Consider the following 16,706-nt stretch of genomic DNA (forward strand, 5'->3'; position numbering starts at 1 on the left):
TTGTGCTCATTCCATTAAGGGAAAAATGACTTGTCTATTTCCAGGGTTTCTCAACCTTAACACTATTGACATTTTGTACCAGATAATTATTTCTTGAAGGACGTTTAGTAGCATCCTTGGCCTCTGCTCACGAGATGCCAGTAGCACTTCTTCCCAGTCATGGCAATCAAAAACGTCTTACCTACTGGGAGAGGTACATGTGACCACAGGGTGAGAGATGGAAGGGATCCCAGCAGATACCACAGTCACCCATAAAGAGGCCTGGCCAGGCAGGCAGAGTTGCTGGCTCTGACACCAACTCCTAGTGAGCCTTTGGAAAGATCCTAGCCTTCTCTGGGCCTCAGTTTATCCTCTAACATGTCTGGGTTGGGCCCTTCTGGACATACATAGCTCTAAGTGATTCTGCCTTGACAAGTCATATGTCTTCTATCTCTTACAATTTGGGCTGAGGCCAGCAGGAAGAAAACATCACTGAGCCTTCCACCCATTAATATTTCACTTGCCACTAGCCATTTAAAAGCCACTGACAGAGTCAACTCCTGAACAAGGGAATGTGTCATCTTCCTCTTGTCATGCTTGCAAAGTGATAGGGCCTACCAGGTCACAGTCTTCAAATGACTAATTGCCAAAAACAAGGCTGTGGCACTCAAAGTCAGATCCCTGTGTGTGTGTGAGTGGGAGAGACATGTGCGTGCACTTGCACACACACGTGCACATGTGTTGCACACACACGCCTGCTGCACAGGCACGCACATGCACACTTACACACAGCCTGCCATCTGGGAGCTGACTTACCGGTCAGCATAGCGCAAGGTATTCAGAGTGTGTTCAGCGGCCACGTGGCTTGGTGAGATGTTGGCGATCATGCAGGTTTTGGCATTGCCGATGAAAGAGTCCTTCAGGACCTGTCCAAAACAGAAGGCAGGTCAATGAGTGAAGTCAATTAACAAAGTGCATACTGACTACTTACTAGGTGCAGGATGCCGGGCCACAGTTCCCTTCTGCCCACAAAAAGGTAATTCACAAAATAAAAAATACAAATGGCAAATAAACACAGAAAAAGGTACTCATCACATCACCAATCCAAAAAATGCAAACAAACCATTTAAAAACCTGGTATTTTTAGGTCATAAGATTAAGAGACTAATGATGCTCTTCCCCGGTGAGGGTCCAGGGAAATGGGTACTCTTCTATGCTGGCATGTACCATGAACTGGACAAACTTTCCAGAGGGCAGTTTGGCAATATGTATGAAAATGTAAAAAGAAGCCAGGCACGGTGGCACTCACCCGTAGTCCCAGTTACTCAGAAGGCTGAAGGATCGCTTGAGCCCAGGAGTTCAAGACTAGCCTGGGCAACATAGCAAGAACCCATCTCCAAAACAAACAAACAAACAAACAAAACCAGAAAAAAGTATGTATACTCTTGGTTTGGCAATCACACTTCTAGGACTTTATCCTATGGAGATAACTGCTCAATGGACCAAAAAAAAGTATATATGATATTCATTACATTATTTATAATAGTAATATTTAGTAAAAATCTAGGTATCTATAAACAGGGAACAAACTAAATAATTATACACTGAATATAATAAAACCATTAAAAATGATTATACCTGTACTCAGGAACACAGAAAGATATCTAAAGCTTATATCTTCAAGGGAAAAAGGTGTATGATCCCATAACTCCGTAAGCGGATCCATATGAGGCTACACAGGTGGAGAGATGACTAGAAGGAAGTTCATTAACATAGCAGTGTGTGGTTATCACTGAGGTCTGGGACTTTAAGTTATGTTTTACTTTCTTCTTTACACTTGTATGTAGAATTGGAATTCTTATGTTTTAATTAAAAAGAAACACATTTTCTGGGAATGGGGAACTTGTCTTAAAAAATAACAGAGCTGGCTGGGTACAGTGGCTCATGCCTATAATCCTAGCACTTTGGGAGGCCAAGGCAGGCAGATCAGCTGAGGTCAGGAGTTCAAGACCAGCCTGGCTAACATGGCGAAATCCTGTCTCTACTAAAAATACAAAAATTAGTGAGGCATGGTGGCACACACCTGTAGTCCCAGTTACTCCAGGGGCTTGAGGCAGGAGAATCACTTGAACCCAGGAGGTGGAGGTTGCAGTGAGCCGAGATCACACCACTACACTCTGGCCTGGGTGACAGAGCAAGACTCCCTCTCATAAATAAATAAGTAAGTAAGTAAAAAATAACAGAGCCAATGTCAGAATCAGGACTAACCACCTATAAGCAGGTTCCTGGGTCCCTGGTTAAAATCATGTTTGAGAAGACCTAACCCACAGATCACCAACTGTGATGGGTAAGGAACTATATTCTTACAGGTTCTGCCCAGGTCCTATGGAGCCACTACTCTAGCTGCACAGAATAAAACTCTGCCCATGTGCGGGGCTGGCTTCATCCTGCAGCATACAAAAAGATCTTCTCCTAGATATCCCTCTACCTTGTCTGTCCTCCACTGTGCACAGGACACAAGGCAAAAAAGAACCCAGGACACCCACAACTGTCTTCACAGCTGTTTATACCTAGGTACACCCTCCCATGCCACTCTTCCACAGACATCATAAATACTGATTTAACATCTACTGGAGTTTTCTGTTAATAAAGAGGCACATTTTCATGACAGAAAAACAAAACAAAACAAAAACCCTATTTGTTCCACTAAGAATAATCATAGTTAACATTTATGTAATTTTTTTGTGTAGTGTTTTTCTCCTTGTCACACATTTTAAAAATGATAAAAACAGAAAGTGGTCATATGGCACATGATCTTTTAAATGAAAAGTTGCAGTTTCACCTTTATTCCCATTGTTACTTCCAAATAGATCCAATGCTGTTTCTTCTGCATCTTTTTAAACGTTTTTTCCTGTGTGGCTATGTAATAGTAGAAATCACATAGGCAATCACATTATTACCTTGTTCTACAGCTTGCTTTTTTCACATCACAAAAGATCTTGGTCATCTTTCCTATCAGTACATGTAGAAAATCTAGCTCATTCATTTTAACTGCCTGAAGCCATTATTTTTTTGTGCCAAAACATTGGTCTAAGTCTTAAAGCCAAGAAAGTATCAAGTACGGCTACACCACCCTATTCAATGCAAAGGCTTAGAGACTCCACTAATTCAACATTTTCTTTTCTAAGATGAGGTCTCTTTTGGACCCAGGCTGGAGTGCAGTGGCATGATCACAATTCACTGCAGCCTCAACCTTCCAGGCTTGAGTAATCCTCCTGCCTCAGCCTCCCAAGCAGCTGGGACCACAGGCACGAGCCACCACACCCGGCTAATTTTTAAATTTTTTTGTAGCGAGGTTGTTCGGGCTGGTTTGGAACTCCTTGGCTCAAGCAATCCTCTTGTCTCGGCTTTCCAAAGTGCTGGGATTACAGGCATGAGCCACTGTGCCCTGCCCAGAGTTACCATACACTAGAAATAAACAGAAAGGTGGTGACCAGAACAGTGCTGCTGTCCCCAAGGAACCCCTGCCGCCCATACTGCAGACTTTTCTGCCTGAGTCTGCCTCTTCCTAAAGTCCTATAACAGGCTGAGTATCCCTTCTCTGAAATGCTTGGGAAGAAAAGTGTTTTGGATTTCAGATTTTTTTTTTCTTTCAGATTTTGGAATATTTGCATTATACTTCTGGTTGAATATCCCTAACCCAAAAATCTGAAATCCTTTGAGCATCAAGACGCTCAAAAAGTTTTTAATTTTGGCCAGGCATAGTGGCTTACACCTGTAATCCCAGCCCTTTGGAAGGCTGAGGCAGGCGGATCGTTTGAACTCAGGAGTTCGAGGCCAGCCTAGGCAACATGGTGAAACCCTGTCTCTACCAAAAAAAAAAAAAAAAAAAAAAAAAAAAGAAAAAAAGGCCAGGCATGATTGCATGCACCTGTAGTCCCAGCTACCCGGGAGGCTGAGGTGGGAGGACTGCTTGAGCCTGGGAGGCAGAGGCCACAGTGAGCCAAGATCACACCACTGCACTCCAGCCTGGGTGACAGAGCAAGATCCTGTCTCAAAAACAACAACAACAACAAAAAAAAGTTTTGATTTTTGAAGCATTTCAGATTTCAGATCCTTAGATTAATGATACTCAATTTGTAGACAGAGTTCCTGGAAGGAATGTGACTCCTCTCCTTCTCTTTTCCCCACTATGCCCAGCATCATGTCTTACTGATGGATGCTCAACTGAATGAACAAATATATGAAATAAGGAAGAAATGAATGAATCAGAACAAACTCAAGGCTCACATTTCACTTTACCTGAGTTAGTTTGCTTTGCCTGAAGGGAGTATGGGTGTGTTCCTGATCCAGTGCTCGGATACATTCTTTCAGCTGCAAAGGGGGAGAATAAGCACATCAAGTGTCATGTGCAAAGGGAGAGTAATAGATCTGATGCCACCTCCACAGGAAGCTTGTTTTTCTTCAATAAACCACACTCAGACAATCCTCCAAAAGGAAGTCAAAATGGCCTGTAGTTTCCATTCAACAAGAGAAACCAAGCTAGATTGGGAAACACCATCCTGTGCTGCCTAGCTGAAGGCCTCCCGGCTTAGAGGCTGGGATCCTAGGATTGGCCCTGAGTTGACGGCGGGGAACAGACAGACGCTGGGACCTACCCTCAGGTCCTAGAGTTCAAGCTCATGTGGTGGTAGTTCTGGCTTGCTGGCTCCCTTTCTCTCCTCACATTCTTCCCAACTGTTGATACACTTAAATAGACAAAATATCTACATCCACTTCCCCACTCCCTGCTCACACATGCACACCTGTTGGTGTAGATTCAAGTATAGATGCAGACATAAACTATCTGAATGGGGTAGGAGAAATTCTAGAGTCAGAGCTAGAAGGAAACTGAGAAATCACCTAGACCTACCCCCTCATTTTATTTATTTTTTTCTTAATTTTTGTTTTTTTGTAGAGATGGGGTCTCTGTATATTGCCCAGGCTGGTCTCAAATGATCCTCCTGCCTCAGCCTCCCAGAGTGCTGGGATTACAACCAACACTTTGACCACACACGTCCAGTCAAACCCTTCATTTAAAAACAGCAGGGTCTGTGGCCCAAAGGCAAAGGAATGTGACTTGCTCCTGGGTGTACACCCTCAGTGAGAAGCGCTCACTGGGCATGATGAGGACAGCAGAGATCTGGGTATGTGGACGTCCAGGGGAAACAATCCCATCAGAACACAGTGGTGGGGCTGCACCACAAGATGAGGGAGGAGAGACCTTCTATTTCTGAGTGACGCATGTAGGCTAAAAGACAGTAAAATAAAAGGAAAGGAGCTGGGTGCAGTGGCTCAAGCCTGTAATCCCAGCACTATGGGAGGCCAAGGCGGGCAGATGATTTGAGGTCAGGAGATTGAGACCAGCTTGGCCAACATGGTGAAACCCCGTCTCTACTAAAAATACACACACACACACACACACACACACACACACACACACACAATTAGCCAGGCATGGTGGCATGTGCCTGTAATCCCAGTTACTCAGGAGGCTGAGAAAGGAGAAAAGCTTGAACCCAGGAATTAGAGGTTGCAGTGAGCTGAGATCATACCACTGCACTCCAGCCTGGGCGACAGAGGGAGACTCTTGTCTCAAAAAAAAAAAAAAAAAAAAAAAGAGGGAAGAAGGTGGAAGCAATCCCTTGGAAGTGCCACCAAGAATAGGTAGTTTGCCTCCAGAGTATGCTATGGCTGTTCTTAGCAGCAGCCATAGATGCCCGCAACTGGCCTACCACTATCCAAGAAGCTGCAGGCTATAAACAGGTGTGAGGAAATTTCCTCTTCTATTAAAAATCTATCCAGTATTCCCCAACTTCAGCACTGAGAAGATTCTCCACTGGGGATGAACAAGTAATCAAACCCTGCCCCTCACAGACTTAAATTCAAGTGTGGTTTACAAGCTTTTTTTTTTTTTAATAAAAAAAGTTTAGCTCCCTCTCTCACCCTTCCAACTTATCCCTCGTGAGGTCTGGAAAGAATGTACCTAGCTGGAGACTTCAGTTCTGATCAAAAAGAAGTAAATAATGTGGAGCGGCACAAGGCAGCATATACAGCTGGAAAAAGGAATGAGAAAGAGTTCTATGTACAGTCATGGAGTGATCTCAAGGATGCCATGAAGTGACAAAAGCAAAGTGCAAAACAGTGCTTAGAGTATGTTAGCATTTTTTCTAAGAAAAGGGGTGAGTGCAAACATATATAGACAGAAGAAAAATGATTTTACAAGGGGAGGAAGGTATTGAGAGTACAGGGATGGAAACTATACTTCTTTGAATGTGGCTTATTTTACAATTTTTACTTTAAAACCACGTAAATTTTTTTGCTTTTTGCTGTTTTTTTGTTTAAGAGATGGGGTCTCACTTTGTATCTCAGGCTGGAGTGCAGTAGCACAATCACTGCTGCCTTGAATACCTGGGCTCAAGTGATCCTCTCGCCTCAGCCTCCCAAGTAGCTGAGGTTATAGGCGCGCACCACCACACCCAGCTAATTTGTAAATGTTTTGTAGAGACGGGGTCTCCCTATGATGCCCAGGCTGGTCTTGAACTCTTGGGCTCAAGTGATCCTCCTTCCTTGGCCTCCCAAAATGCTGGGATTACAGGTGTGAGCCACAGCTCCTGACCTAAATGTTTTAAAATAATTACAAAATAAGGTTAAATCAAAATAAATAAGGCAATTCTTAAAACCAAAACCAAACAAATTAACCTAACACTATGAAACTGGTAGGCTTAAACACACAGAGAAGAATTATTTCAGGTGATTTGACAGCATAATGTTATGACTGTACATCCTTACTGGGATACAACCCAATCAAAAAGAAAATTGCGATAAAAATCTTGAACTGAATTAATCATATTATAAATAATATTATCATTATTTTGAAATACATATATATTAAAGTAGAACAAATAAATGTTGTTAGGAACTAAGATTTCTAGCATAGGAGAAAAAAGAGACAAATACACATTTATAGAAATTAAATAAAAACCCTGTAATTTTATTTTTTTAATATTATTATTCATTGGCTTTCTTCAGATGAGGTAAGTTTATTTTCTGAGACAGGGTCTTGCTTTGTTGCCTAGGTTGGAGTGCAGTGGTGCAATCATGGCTCACTGTAGCCTCAACCTCCTGGGCTCAAGCAATCCTCCCACTTTAGCCTCCCGAGTAGCTGTGACTACAGGCGTGTGCCACCACGCCCAGCTAATTTTTAAGTTTTTTGCAGACATGGGGTCTCATTATGTTGCTCAAGCTGGTCTCAAATTCCTGGCTCAAGCGATCTGTCCACCTTGACTCCCAAAGTGCTGGGATTAGATGTATAAGCCACTGAGCCTGGCCTGCAATCTTAAACTGATTTATTACTATAAATCCCACATATGTTTTTCTCTTTCAAAACAAAAAATAACACCTTATTTATTAGCTCTGTCCACTGAAAAGGCCCAGAAGCAAGGACTAACGCAGTAGTGATAAGCACCCCTAGCACACAAACTGAAGTCTCTAAATACTATTTCCTTCTCAGAAAAAAACAAGGCTCGACCGGGCGTGGTGGCTCATGCCTGTAATCCCAGCACTTTGGGAGACCGAAGCAGGCAAATCATGAGTTCACGAGTTCAAGACCAGCGTGGCCATCATGGTGAAACCCTGTCTCTACTAAAAATACAAAAAATTAGCTGGTTGTGGTGGCAGGTGCCTGTAATCCCAGCTACTCGGGAGGCTGAGGCAGGAGAATTGCTTGAACCTAGCAGGCAGAGGTTGCAGTGAGCCAAGATCGTGCCACTGCACTCCAGCCTGGGCGACAATGTGAGACTCCATCTAAAAAAAAAAAAAAAAAAAAAAAAAAAGAAAAGAAAGAAGGAAAGAAAGAAAAAGAAACCAAGACTCACTGAAGAAACGGCTGATTCAAGGTCTGGGGAGGGAAATGTGTAAAATGAGCCTAGAACATAGGCTCTTATATCAGAAAGTCAGGACGCTATCAAGAACGAGTAGAGTTGTGCCAAAAAGACACAGGAACATTCTTGAAAGAGCTCCTATTGGCTAAATATGTTGAATTTAAGCAGCAAAAAAATACATAATGATTTCAATGAGTTCATAATAATACAAAAAAGGTAAACAACAACAACAAAACAAACTCATGTTATGTTTAGGTAACATGAACACCAACTCATTCTGAAAAGTGGTGAATAAATTAAAGAATCATCTTGCTTCCACTACAAACTATATGTCAGGATAATCAGATAGCTGAGGGAAAATTCTTCTTTTCAGCTAATACATACAGAACGAATATTAGAATTAGAATATCACCATTCTGGAACACTTAATGAAATAATAGATGTAGATGAGATTCTTCAATGGCTGACAAAATTCTTAGATTAAAAACAGCTGAATGTCCTTAACAGAGGCTAAGGGGAAAAAAAGTAAAAATAAATAAAATAAAAAATAAAGGCTGAAAGGAAACTTTATGATAGAGGAATTAGGCTGACAACACTTGAATCTTTTTTCAGTCTTAAAATCACAAAGAGAGACAACCAGACATTCTCTATCTCCCAATGTATTGCTATAGAAAATCTAAGAACTACCTATGAATTGTTTTTGCCAAAAAATATAGAACCTAAATCTGATCACATCTGTAATTCAGGACTGTCCCAACAGAAATACATGAGCCACAAATGCAAACCACATACGTAATTCTAAATTTCTAATAGTCATATCTTTTTTTAAAAAAGAAAAAGAGGCTGGGCGCAGTGGCTCACGCCTGTAATCTCAGCACTTTGGGAGGCTGAGGCAGGCGGATCACAAGGTCAGAAGATTGAGACCATCATGGCTAACATGGTGAAACTCCGTCTCTACTAAAAAAAAAAAAAAATACAAAAAATTAGCCCAGTGTGGTGGCGGGCGCCTGTAGTCCCAACTACTCGGGAGGCTGAGGCAGGAGAATGGCGTGAACCCAGGAGGTGGAGCTTGCAGTGAGCCGAGATTGCGCCACCGCACTCCAGCCTTGGCGGCAGAGCGAGACTCCGTCTCAAAAAAAAAAAAAAGAAAAGAAAAAGAACAAATTAATGTTAATTATATATTTTATTTAACTCAGTATATCCAAAATATTATTTCGGCATGCAGTCAATATGAAAAAAATAAATGAGATATTCTACAAGCTTTTTTGGTAATCAAAATCTAGTGTGTATTTTACATTTAGAGCATATCTTAATTTAGACCATCCACATTTCAAGTGCTCAGTTGCCACATGTGGCTGGTGGCTACCATAGTGAACAATACGGCTATAGAGTCTAGCCACCTGACAGGAAACATAAAGGATAATGAGTAACATGTTAAACATCAACACAAGGATGCAGGTGGCCAAGTACAGAATGTGGCAAATCTTACTGGACAAGTGACCCAGTTTTCTTCAACCAATACACTGATATAGAAAAAATGAAAGAGGGAGTAAGAACTCACATAGGATTTTATTTGCATCTTGATTTGAACAAGTTAACTATAAAAAGACATTTATGGAACAATTAGAGGAATTATAATACTTACCGGATAATAAAGAATTACTTCTTTAGGTATGATAATGTCATTACGGCTACATTAAAAAGTAAGAGTATCTCTTTGAGATATATTTAAAAAAAATTTTTTTTTGAGATGGAGTCTTGCTCTGTTGTTGCCCAGGCTGGAGTGCAGTGGCATGATCTCGGCTCACTGCAACCTCCACCTCCTGGGTTCAAGAGATTTTCCTGCCACAGCCTCCCAAATAGCTGGGGTTGTAAGAGCCTGCCACCATGCCCAACTAATTTTTGGTATTTTTAGTAGAGACAAGGTTTCACCATGTTGGCCAGGCTGATCTACCTGAAGTGATCCACCCTCCTCAGCCTCCAAAAGTGTTGGGATTATAGGCGTAAGCCACTGTGCCCAGCCAAGATATATATACAGTATTTATGGAATAAATGACATGATGACTAGGATTTTCTTTTCTTTTTTTTTTTTTTTTGAGACTGAGTCCCACTCTGTCTCATTGCACCAGGCTGGGGTGCAATGGCACAATCTCGGCTCACTGCAACCTCCACCTCCTGGGTTCAAGCAATTCTCTTGCCTCAGCCTCCTGGGTAGCTGGGATTACAGGCGCCCGGCACCATGCCCAGCTAACTTCTGTATTTTTAGTAGAGACAGAGTTTCACCATGTTGGCTAGTCTCGTCTCGAACTCCTGACCTCAAGTTATCCACCTGCCTCGGCCTCCCAAAGTGCTGGGATTATAGGTGTGAGCCACCGCTCCCAGCTGGACTTTCTTTAAAATAATCCAACTCGGGGAGGGAAGGGGTTGATTAGATTTTTCATATGTTGGTAACTGTTGAATCTGACAGGTATATGGGAGATCATTATACTATTTGTTCCACTTTTCTATGTTTGAAAAATTAATATAATTTTAAAGATTGGGGAAAGAGAGAAAGCTTAACAGAGTTAACCGTTCAGCAACTGCACAAATACCTCTGTTCCTAATTGGCATGTATTGACCAGGGGAAAAGAAGACAAGGAGAGAAGAAAATAGTTGCCTAGAATTGTGAGAGTCTGTCTGGTCAGCCCTCCGTCTCCAACCCTGGCATTCCATTATCACATAAGAACAGGGCAGGTGCTTTCCTGATTCCACCCCACATTCATCCACTCTGCCTATATGTAATGGGCAAAGTCTTTCAAGAAGGATTTTTAGATTAAAGATTTTGAACAACTTACAGCCAGGAGACTCTGATTTATTTCTGCACCTTCCATCTTTGTCTGTCTATCTGAGTCCCTTGCATCTGCTGCTCTTTCACTGCCAGCCAAGTCAATAAAAGAGATCCTAGAAAAAAGACACAGGAGGAGTGACTTCTGTTAAGCTTTATTTTTGTATCAGTCAGCATTCTGTGACCTCTGGAAAAAATTAACATTGGCCCATCCTTGGGAAAGAAAAGACATTACTGAGCTGGGTATGGTGGCTCACACCTATAAACCCAGCTACTTGGGAGGCTGAGGTGGAGGACTGCTTGAGGCCCGGAGTTCTAGACCAGTCTGAGCAACACAGCAAGACCCCATCTCTTAAAAAATTTAAAAAACTGGCCGGGCGTGGCGGCTCACGCCTGTAATCCCAGCATTTTGGGAGGCTGAGGCGGGTGGATCACGAGGCCAAGAGATCAAGACCATCCTGGCCAACATGGTGAAACCCCATCTCTACTAAAAATACAAAAATTAGCTGGGTGTGGTGGTGCGCGCCTGTAGTCCCAGCCACTAGGGAGGCTGAGGCAGGAGAATCACTTGAACCTGAGAGGCTGAGGTTGCAGTGAGCCAAGATGCGCCACTACACTCCAGCCTCGCGACAGAGCGAGACTCCTTCTCAAGAAGGAGTCAAGAGCCTGTTGCCAGGCTCTTGAGCCTAGGCGTTCAAGATCAGCCTGGGCAAAATAGAGAGACCCCGTTTCAACCCTGGAGATCGATGGGGTGACAGATGTCGCAGTCAGATCGCCCTCACATCCATCCTGTCTCTTAAAAAAAAAATAGCTAGGTGTGGTGGTCCACACCTGTAGTCCCAGTTACACAGGAGGCTAAGGCATGAGGACTGCTTAAGCCCAGCAAAACCCTATCTTACATACAAACAAACAAACATGACTGTCAGCTTTCCAAGAGTATCACAAGATTCTGATCTGTCAGTTGATGCTGGTACTGTCCACTCAAACATGTCTATTGGTTTTATTTACGAGAAAGTATGACTAAAATTAATAAAACATTCTTCCCAAAAGGCTAAATGACCACAATGCTAATCACTTAAGTAACCACTTAGGTAATTACACAGAAAACTTTTGTGGACAGCAATCCAGCAAAAAAAAAAAAAAAAAAAAAAGAAAAGAAAAGAAAAGAAAAACACTCATTACTCAGAGATGAAATAGGCTCATCCATCAGCATGGCAGATTATTTGCTAGGAGAGCACCAGAGAAGCAATGAATGTATCCAATTGTCTTATGGCTTCTTTCGAGAAGAATGGATTAATCTTCTCCTCCCACCTTTTTTGGCATGTAAGCTCTCTGAGATGCATTCCCTACTGTTTCTCTGCTGAAACTGTGTTTCATGTTACAAGCAATCAATGTCCCTTTTAATAACTTAGGGTTGACCAACAATAGGTCATTACTTCATGGTTAATCAACTGATGACACGTTAGTACAATGATTTATTTCAGGGCTAACAACTCTACTCTGTATCCCTGCAATGAAGAACTCTATGATGGCAGGGTATCCTATTGTTGAGAAAACATACTTCAAAGTCACATTAAAGGAAAGGCAGACAATGTAACTCCCTGATATTTCCAGCTTACCTGCCAAATGTCCTCTTGGCTGAATCTTTGATCTGAATTTGGATGATGGCATGGGAGCGGGAAGAGTCTGCATTAACTCCAGTGGCCCCAGTGCTGCGCTCCTTGCTGCCCTTTAAGATCACCTGAAAATAAAATCCATAGGATGACTTCCCCAAGGAGTAAACAAAACCCTCTGGCTGCTGAGAATTGACTAAGAGCAGTAAACAGCAGACATACAATTGTGTCAGTGCACTGCAGTTTCTTCTGTCCAGGTGGAAAACCGCTCAAACACTAAATTATACCTAGTAAGTACCCAATGACAATGAAAACAATGTGAAATACTAATCTTGTGGGAGAACGTTCCATAGCTCAAGAGCTAATTTACTTCTTGATCTCATACACTCTTTTTAGTATCTTTGATGGATTTAGCCTAACTAAAATCCCCAGGGCATAACTTGGCTCCAAAGCAGGGTCTCATAATACCCATCTATCTTAGTAACTGAGGCAAAGGACATAAATGTGCATTATAGAATGACTAATCACATCCACCTGTTCTACCAGGATGCAGTAATAAAGGAGGCCAGGTCCGATGTAGAAATATGGAAGTGATGAGTTACTGTGATTACCACGAGCCCATGATTTCCCTTGAGACTAATCCTCACTCACCCTAGACTGGGAGTAAAGACTAACAGGAGTCCTTCTAGCCATAATGGAATGGGGCAGGGGATGTGAAGTCTCAGGATTGGCCTGCAGCCACTGAAAACACAGTCATTTAAGAACATGCTGCCCTTATTTTGGACAGGGGTATGAGTGTTAATTACTGAGAATAAAAAAGGCAAAACAAATTTTTTTTGAAATAGGGGCTTGCTCTGTCACCCAGGCTGGAGTGCAGTGGTGTGATCATAGCTCACTGCAGCCATGACCTCCTGGGTTTGAGAGGTACTCCCAGCTCAGCCTCCTCAGTAGCTGGGATTATAGGTGTGCACCACCACACCTGGCTAATTTTTAAAATTTTTTGTAGAGACATGGTCTTACTATGTTGCCCAGGATGGTCTTGAACTCCTGAGCTCAAACAGTCCTCTCTCCTTAGTCCCTCAAAGTGGTAGGATTACGGGCATGAGCCACTGTACCCGGCCACAAGAAACTTTAAAAACATTACTTGGGCCGGGCACGGTGGCTCACGCCTGTAATCCCAGCTTCTCAGAAGACTGAGGCAGGAGGATCACTCGAGTCCAGGAAGTTGAGGCTGCAGTGAGCTGTGATTACAGAGCAAGACCCTGTCTCAAATAAATAAATAAATAAAAATTTTAAAATAAAAATTTAAAACTATATTCACCTTTAAAGCCAGTAAAAGAAAAGGGGGTAGTAGTGGACAATACATTTTTTCTTTTTTTTTTTTAATAAAAAATCAGATGGGGTCTCACTATGCTGCCCAGGCTGATCTTGAAGTCCTGGGCTCAAGCAATCCTCCCACCTCGGCCTCCCAAAATGCTGGGATTACAGGTGTGATATATTTCAAAGAAATTTAAGAATGTGGAAAGATAATGAAGGGATGGTAATTGCCAGCAATGAAGTTATAAAGTAAGTAAGTAGGAAAGGGGGGAGTCAGTCTATCAACCCCTAAGAGGGGCTCAGCCTCTGGAAGCACCAGGTAATACTGGGATAAGGCAAAGATACACACAGTCAGTGATTAGAGCAGTAAAGCCCTCGGTGAAACATTCCCCATTCATCCCCACCCTGTGCAGGAGGCAGAAGGTATAGTCTCCAGAAAATGGGAACCAGAGACCAAAAAGGACGAAGCACCAGGCACAGTGTGGGGCAGAGTCAAGTGAAAGAACCTAAACAAGGATTAAGTAAAAGCAACACACCAGCGTTCCCCAACATTAGTCCTCAGCCAGAATTCTCTGGAGAAACCCTCACTTCCAAGCCCTTCATATGTTTACATTTTGGGGACTTCCCCGGCAAAACCAATTAACTTTCAACCTATAGTGAAGTTTAATGATCAGCAAGCACACCTCTGACACACAAACTTTGTGACTGTTATTTTTTTAATGCCTCATACATACACGTGAATAAAAAGCCAAAGCCACCAGCATGAAAACACCGAACCAAAAGAGGGAATAGAAAAAGCACTTGGAAATTTAAAATATGATAAAGTAAAAACTGCATTTTATTATTATTTTTTTCAGACGGAGTCTCGCTCTGTCGCCCAGGCTGGAGTGCAGTGGCGCGATCTCAGTTCACTGCAAGCTCCGCCTCCCGGATTCACGCCATTCTCCTGCCTCAGCCTCCTGAGTAGCTGGGACTACAGGCGCCCGCCACTGCGCCCGGCTAATTTTTTGTTTTTTGTTTTTTTTTTTAGTAGAGACGGGGTTTCACCGTGGTCTCGATCTCCTGACCTTGTGATCCGCCCGCCTTGGCCTCCCAAAGTGCTGGGATTACAGGCGTGAGCCACTGCGAAAAACTGCATTTTAAAAGGTAGTAAGATACAGGCTGGGCATGGTGGCTCATGCCTTTAATCCCAACACTTTGGGAGGCTGAGGCAAGAGGATCACTTGAGCTCAGGATCAAGACCAGCCTGGGCAAACAGTGACACCCCCATCTCTACAAAAATTAGCTGGGTGTGGTGGTGCACACCTGTAGTCCCAGACAGGAGGCTGAGGCAGTAAGATGTACTCCAGCCTAGGGGACAAAAATCTCATCTCTTAAAAATAATCACCTACTCTCAGGTTCAGGGGGAAAAATAAATTAATTAAATAAAATAAAAGGTTGTAAATTTTTTTTTTGGAGTTGTAAGTTAAGGATATGTCCCAGAAAGTAAAACATAAACAAGATCTGCACTCCCATGTCTGTGGCAGCACTGTTCACAACAGCCAAGATTTGTAAGCAACCTAGTGTCCATCAAGCGATGAATGGATAAAGAAAATGTGGTGCTCGTACACAATGGAGTACCTATTCAGCCATGAAAAAGAATGAGAGCCTGTTATTTGCAACAACATGGACGGAACAGGAGATCATTATGTTAAGTGAAATAAGCCAGGCACAGAAAGACAAACATCACATGTTCTCACTTATGTGTGTGATCTAAAAATCAAAGAAATTGAACTCATGGACATAGATACTAGAAGGATGGTTACCACAGGGGCTGGGAAGGGTAGTGGGAATGTGGGGGTGGTTAATAGGTACACACAGAAAAGAAATAATGAATAAGACCTACTATTTGACAATACAACAGGATGATTATAGTCAACAATATTTTATAGGCTGGGCATGGTAGCTCACACCCATAATCCAGCACTTTGGGAGGCTAAGGCGGGTGGATCACTTTAGTGCAGGTATTTGAGATCAGCCTGGCCTACAGGGTGAAACCCCATCTCTACTAAAAATAAAAAAATTAGCCAGGCATGGTGGCACACACCTGTAATCCCAGCTACTCAGAAGGCTGAGGCAGGAGAATTGCTTGAACCCAGGAGGCGGAGGTTGCAGTGAGCTGAGATCCGGCCACTGCACTCCAGCCCGGGCAACAGCGCGAGACTCCGTCTCAAAAAAAAAAAAGAATAAGAGCCAGGTGTGGTGGGTCACACCTGTAATCCTAGCACTTTGGGAGGCTGAGGCGGGCGGATCACTTGAGGTCAGGAGTTCGAATAAGCCTGGCCAACATGGTGAAACCCCGTCTCTACCAAAAATACAAAAATTACCCGGGTGTTGTGGTGCATGCCTGTAATCCCAGCTACTTGGGAGGCTGAGGCAGTAGAATTGCTTGAACCCAGGAGGCGGAGGTTGCAGTGAGCTGAGATCACGCCATTGCATTCCAGCCTTGGGGGGAAAATAAAAAGAATAATAAAGTTCTATTTCATTTTTTCTCAATCTCTCACCATTTTAATTTATATCATATTGAACATAGTCACAGTTTCCAAATTAAGAATCCAAAAGTAGACAGAGCCAAACTTCAACAATAAGATACAAAACATCTTAAGAAGTAGTAGCAGTTGCTTTTTAGAAATTTAATTAACTAAAAATATTTTTTCCACGATCTAAGCAATAGTATGTTTCTAAAGATTATCTGTATGTGAGATGTAAAATCAAAATTCAGAATCATACTTAAATACACCAATTTTGTAAAAAGTTTGCTAAAAATTTAAAGAGACAATATGATGAATCTTTTTGTAAAGAGAAGAATCTGCTAATTTCTAAAGCTAGATCATCAACTATATGGATACCACCTTTATGCTAATGAAATCATGGGAGTTACAGTGGTAATCTCTTATACTGGATATGGCAAGTGCTGAGAAAAAAGCACTGCTAACTAAGCTCAGACGCTGGGTAAGACACTTAAGGCCAGCACTGTGACCAAACCATCCAGTTTAAATGCACCTTTTGGCC

At 42.4% G+C, this 16,706-nt stretch overlaps 1 protein-coding gene across 4 annotated transcripts in view; it reads right to left on the reverse strand.

Annotated features, from left to right (window-relative positions):
- The window catches only part of KIF24 (kinesin family member 24), a 76,039-nt gene that overhangs the window by 6,740 nt on the left and 52,593 nt on the right, over positions 1-16,706 (reverse strand). For all 4 annotated transcript variants that reach the window (XM_073021729.1, XM_073021728.1, XM_073021730.1 and 1 more), the window contains 4 exons: positions 12,345-12,466; positions 10,736-10,841; positions 4,282-4,353; positions 796-905 (listed from right to left, as the gene is read on the reverse strand). In XM_073021729.1, coding sequence (XP_072877830.1) covers positions 796-905; positions 4,282-4,353; positions 10,736-10,841; positions 12,345-12,466 — 410 coding nt within the window. The remainder of the gene's footprint in view (positions 1-795; positions 906-4,281; positions 4,354-10,735; positions 10,842-12,344; positions 12,467-16,706) is intronic.

The sequence above is a fragment of the Chlorocebus sabaeus genome, chromosome 12 (assembly GCF_047675955.1).
Source record: "Chlorocebus sabaeus isolate Y175 chromosome 12, mChlSab1.0.hap1, whole genome shotgun sequence".
Taxonomy (NCBI): Eukaryota; Metazoa; Chordata; class Mammalia; order Primates; family Cercopithecidae; genus Chlorocebus; species Chlorocebus sabaeus.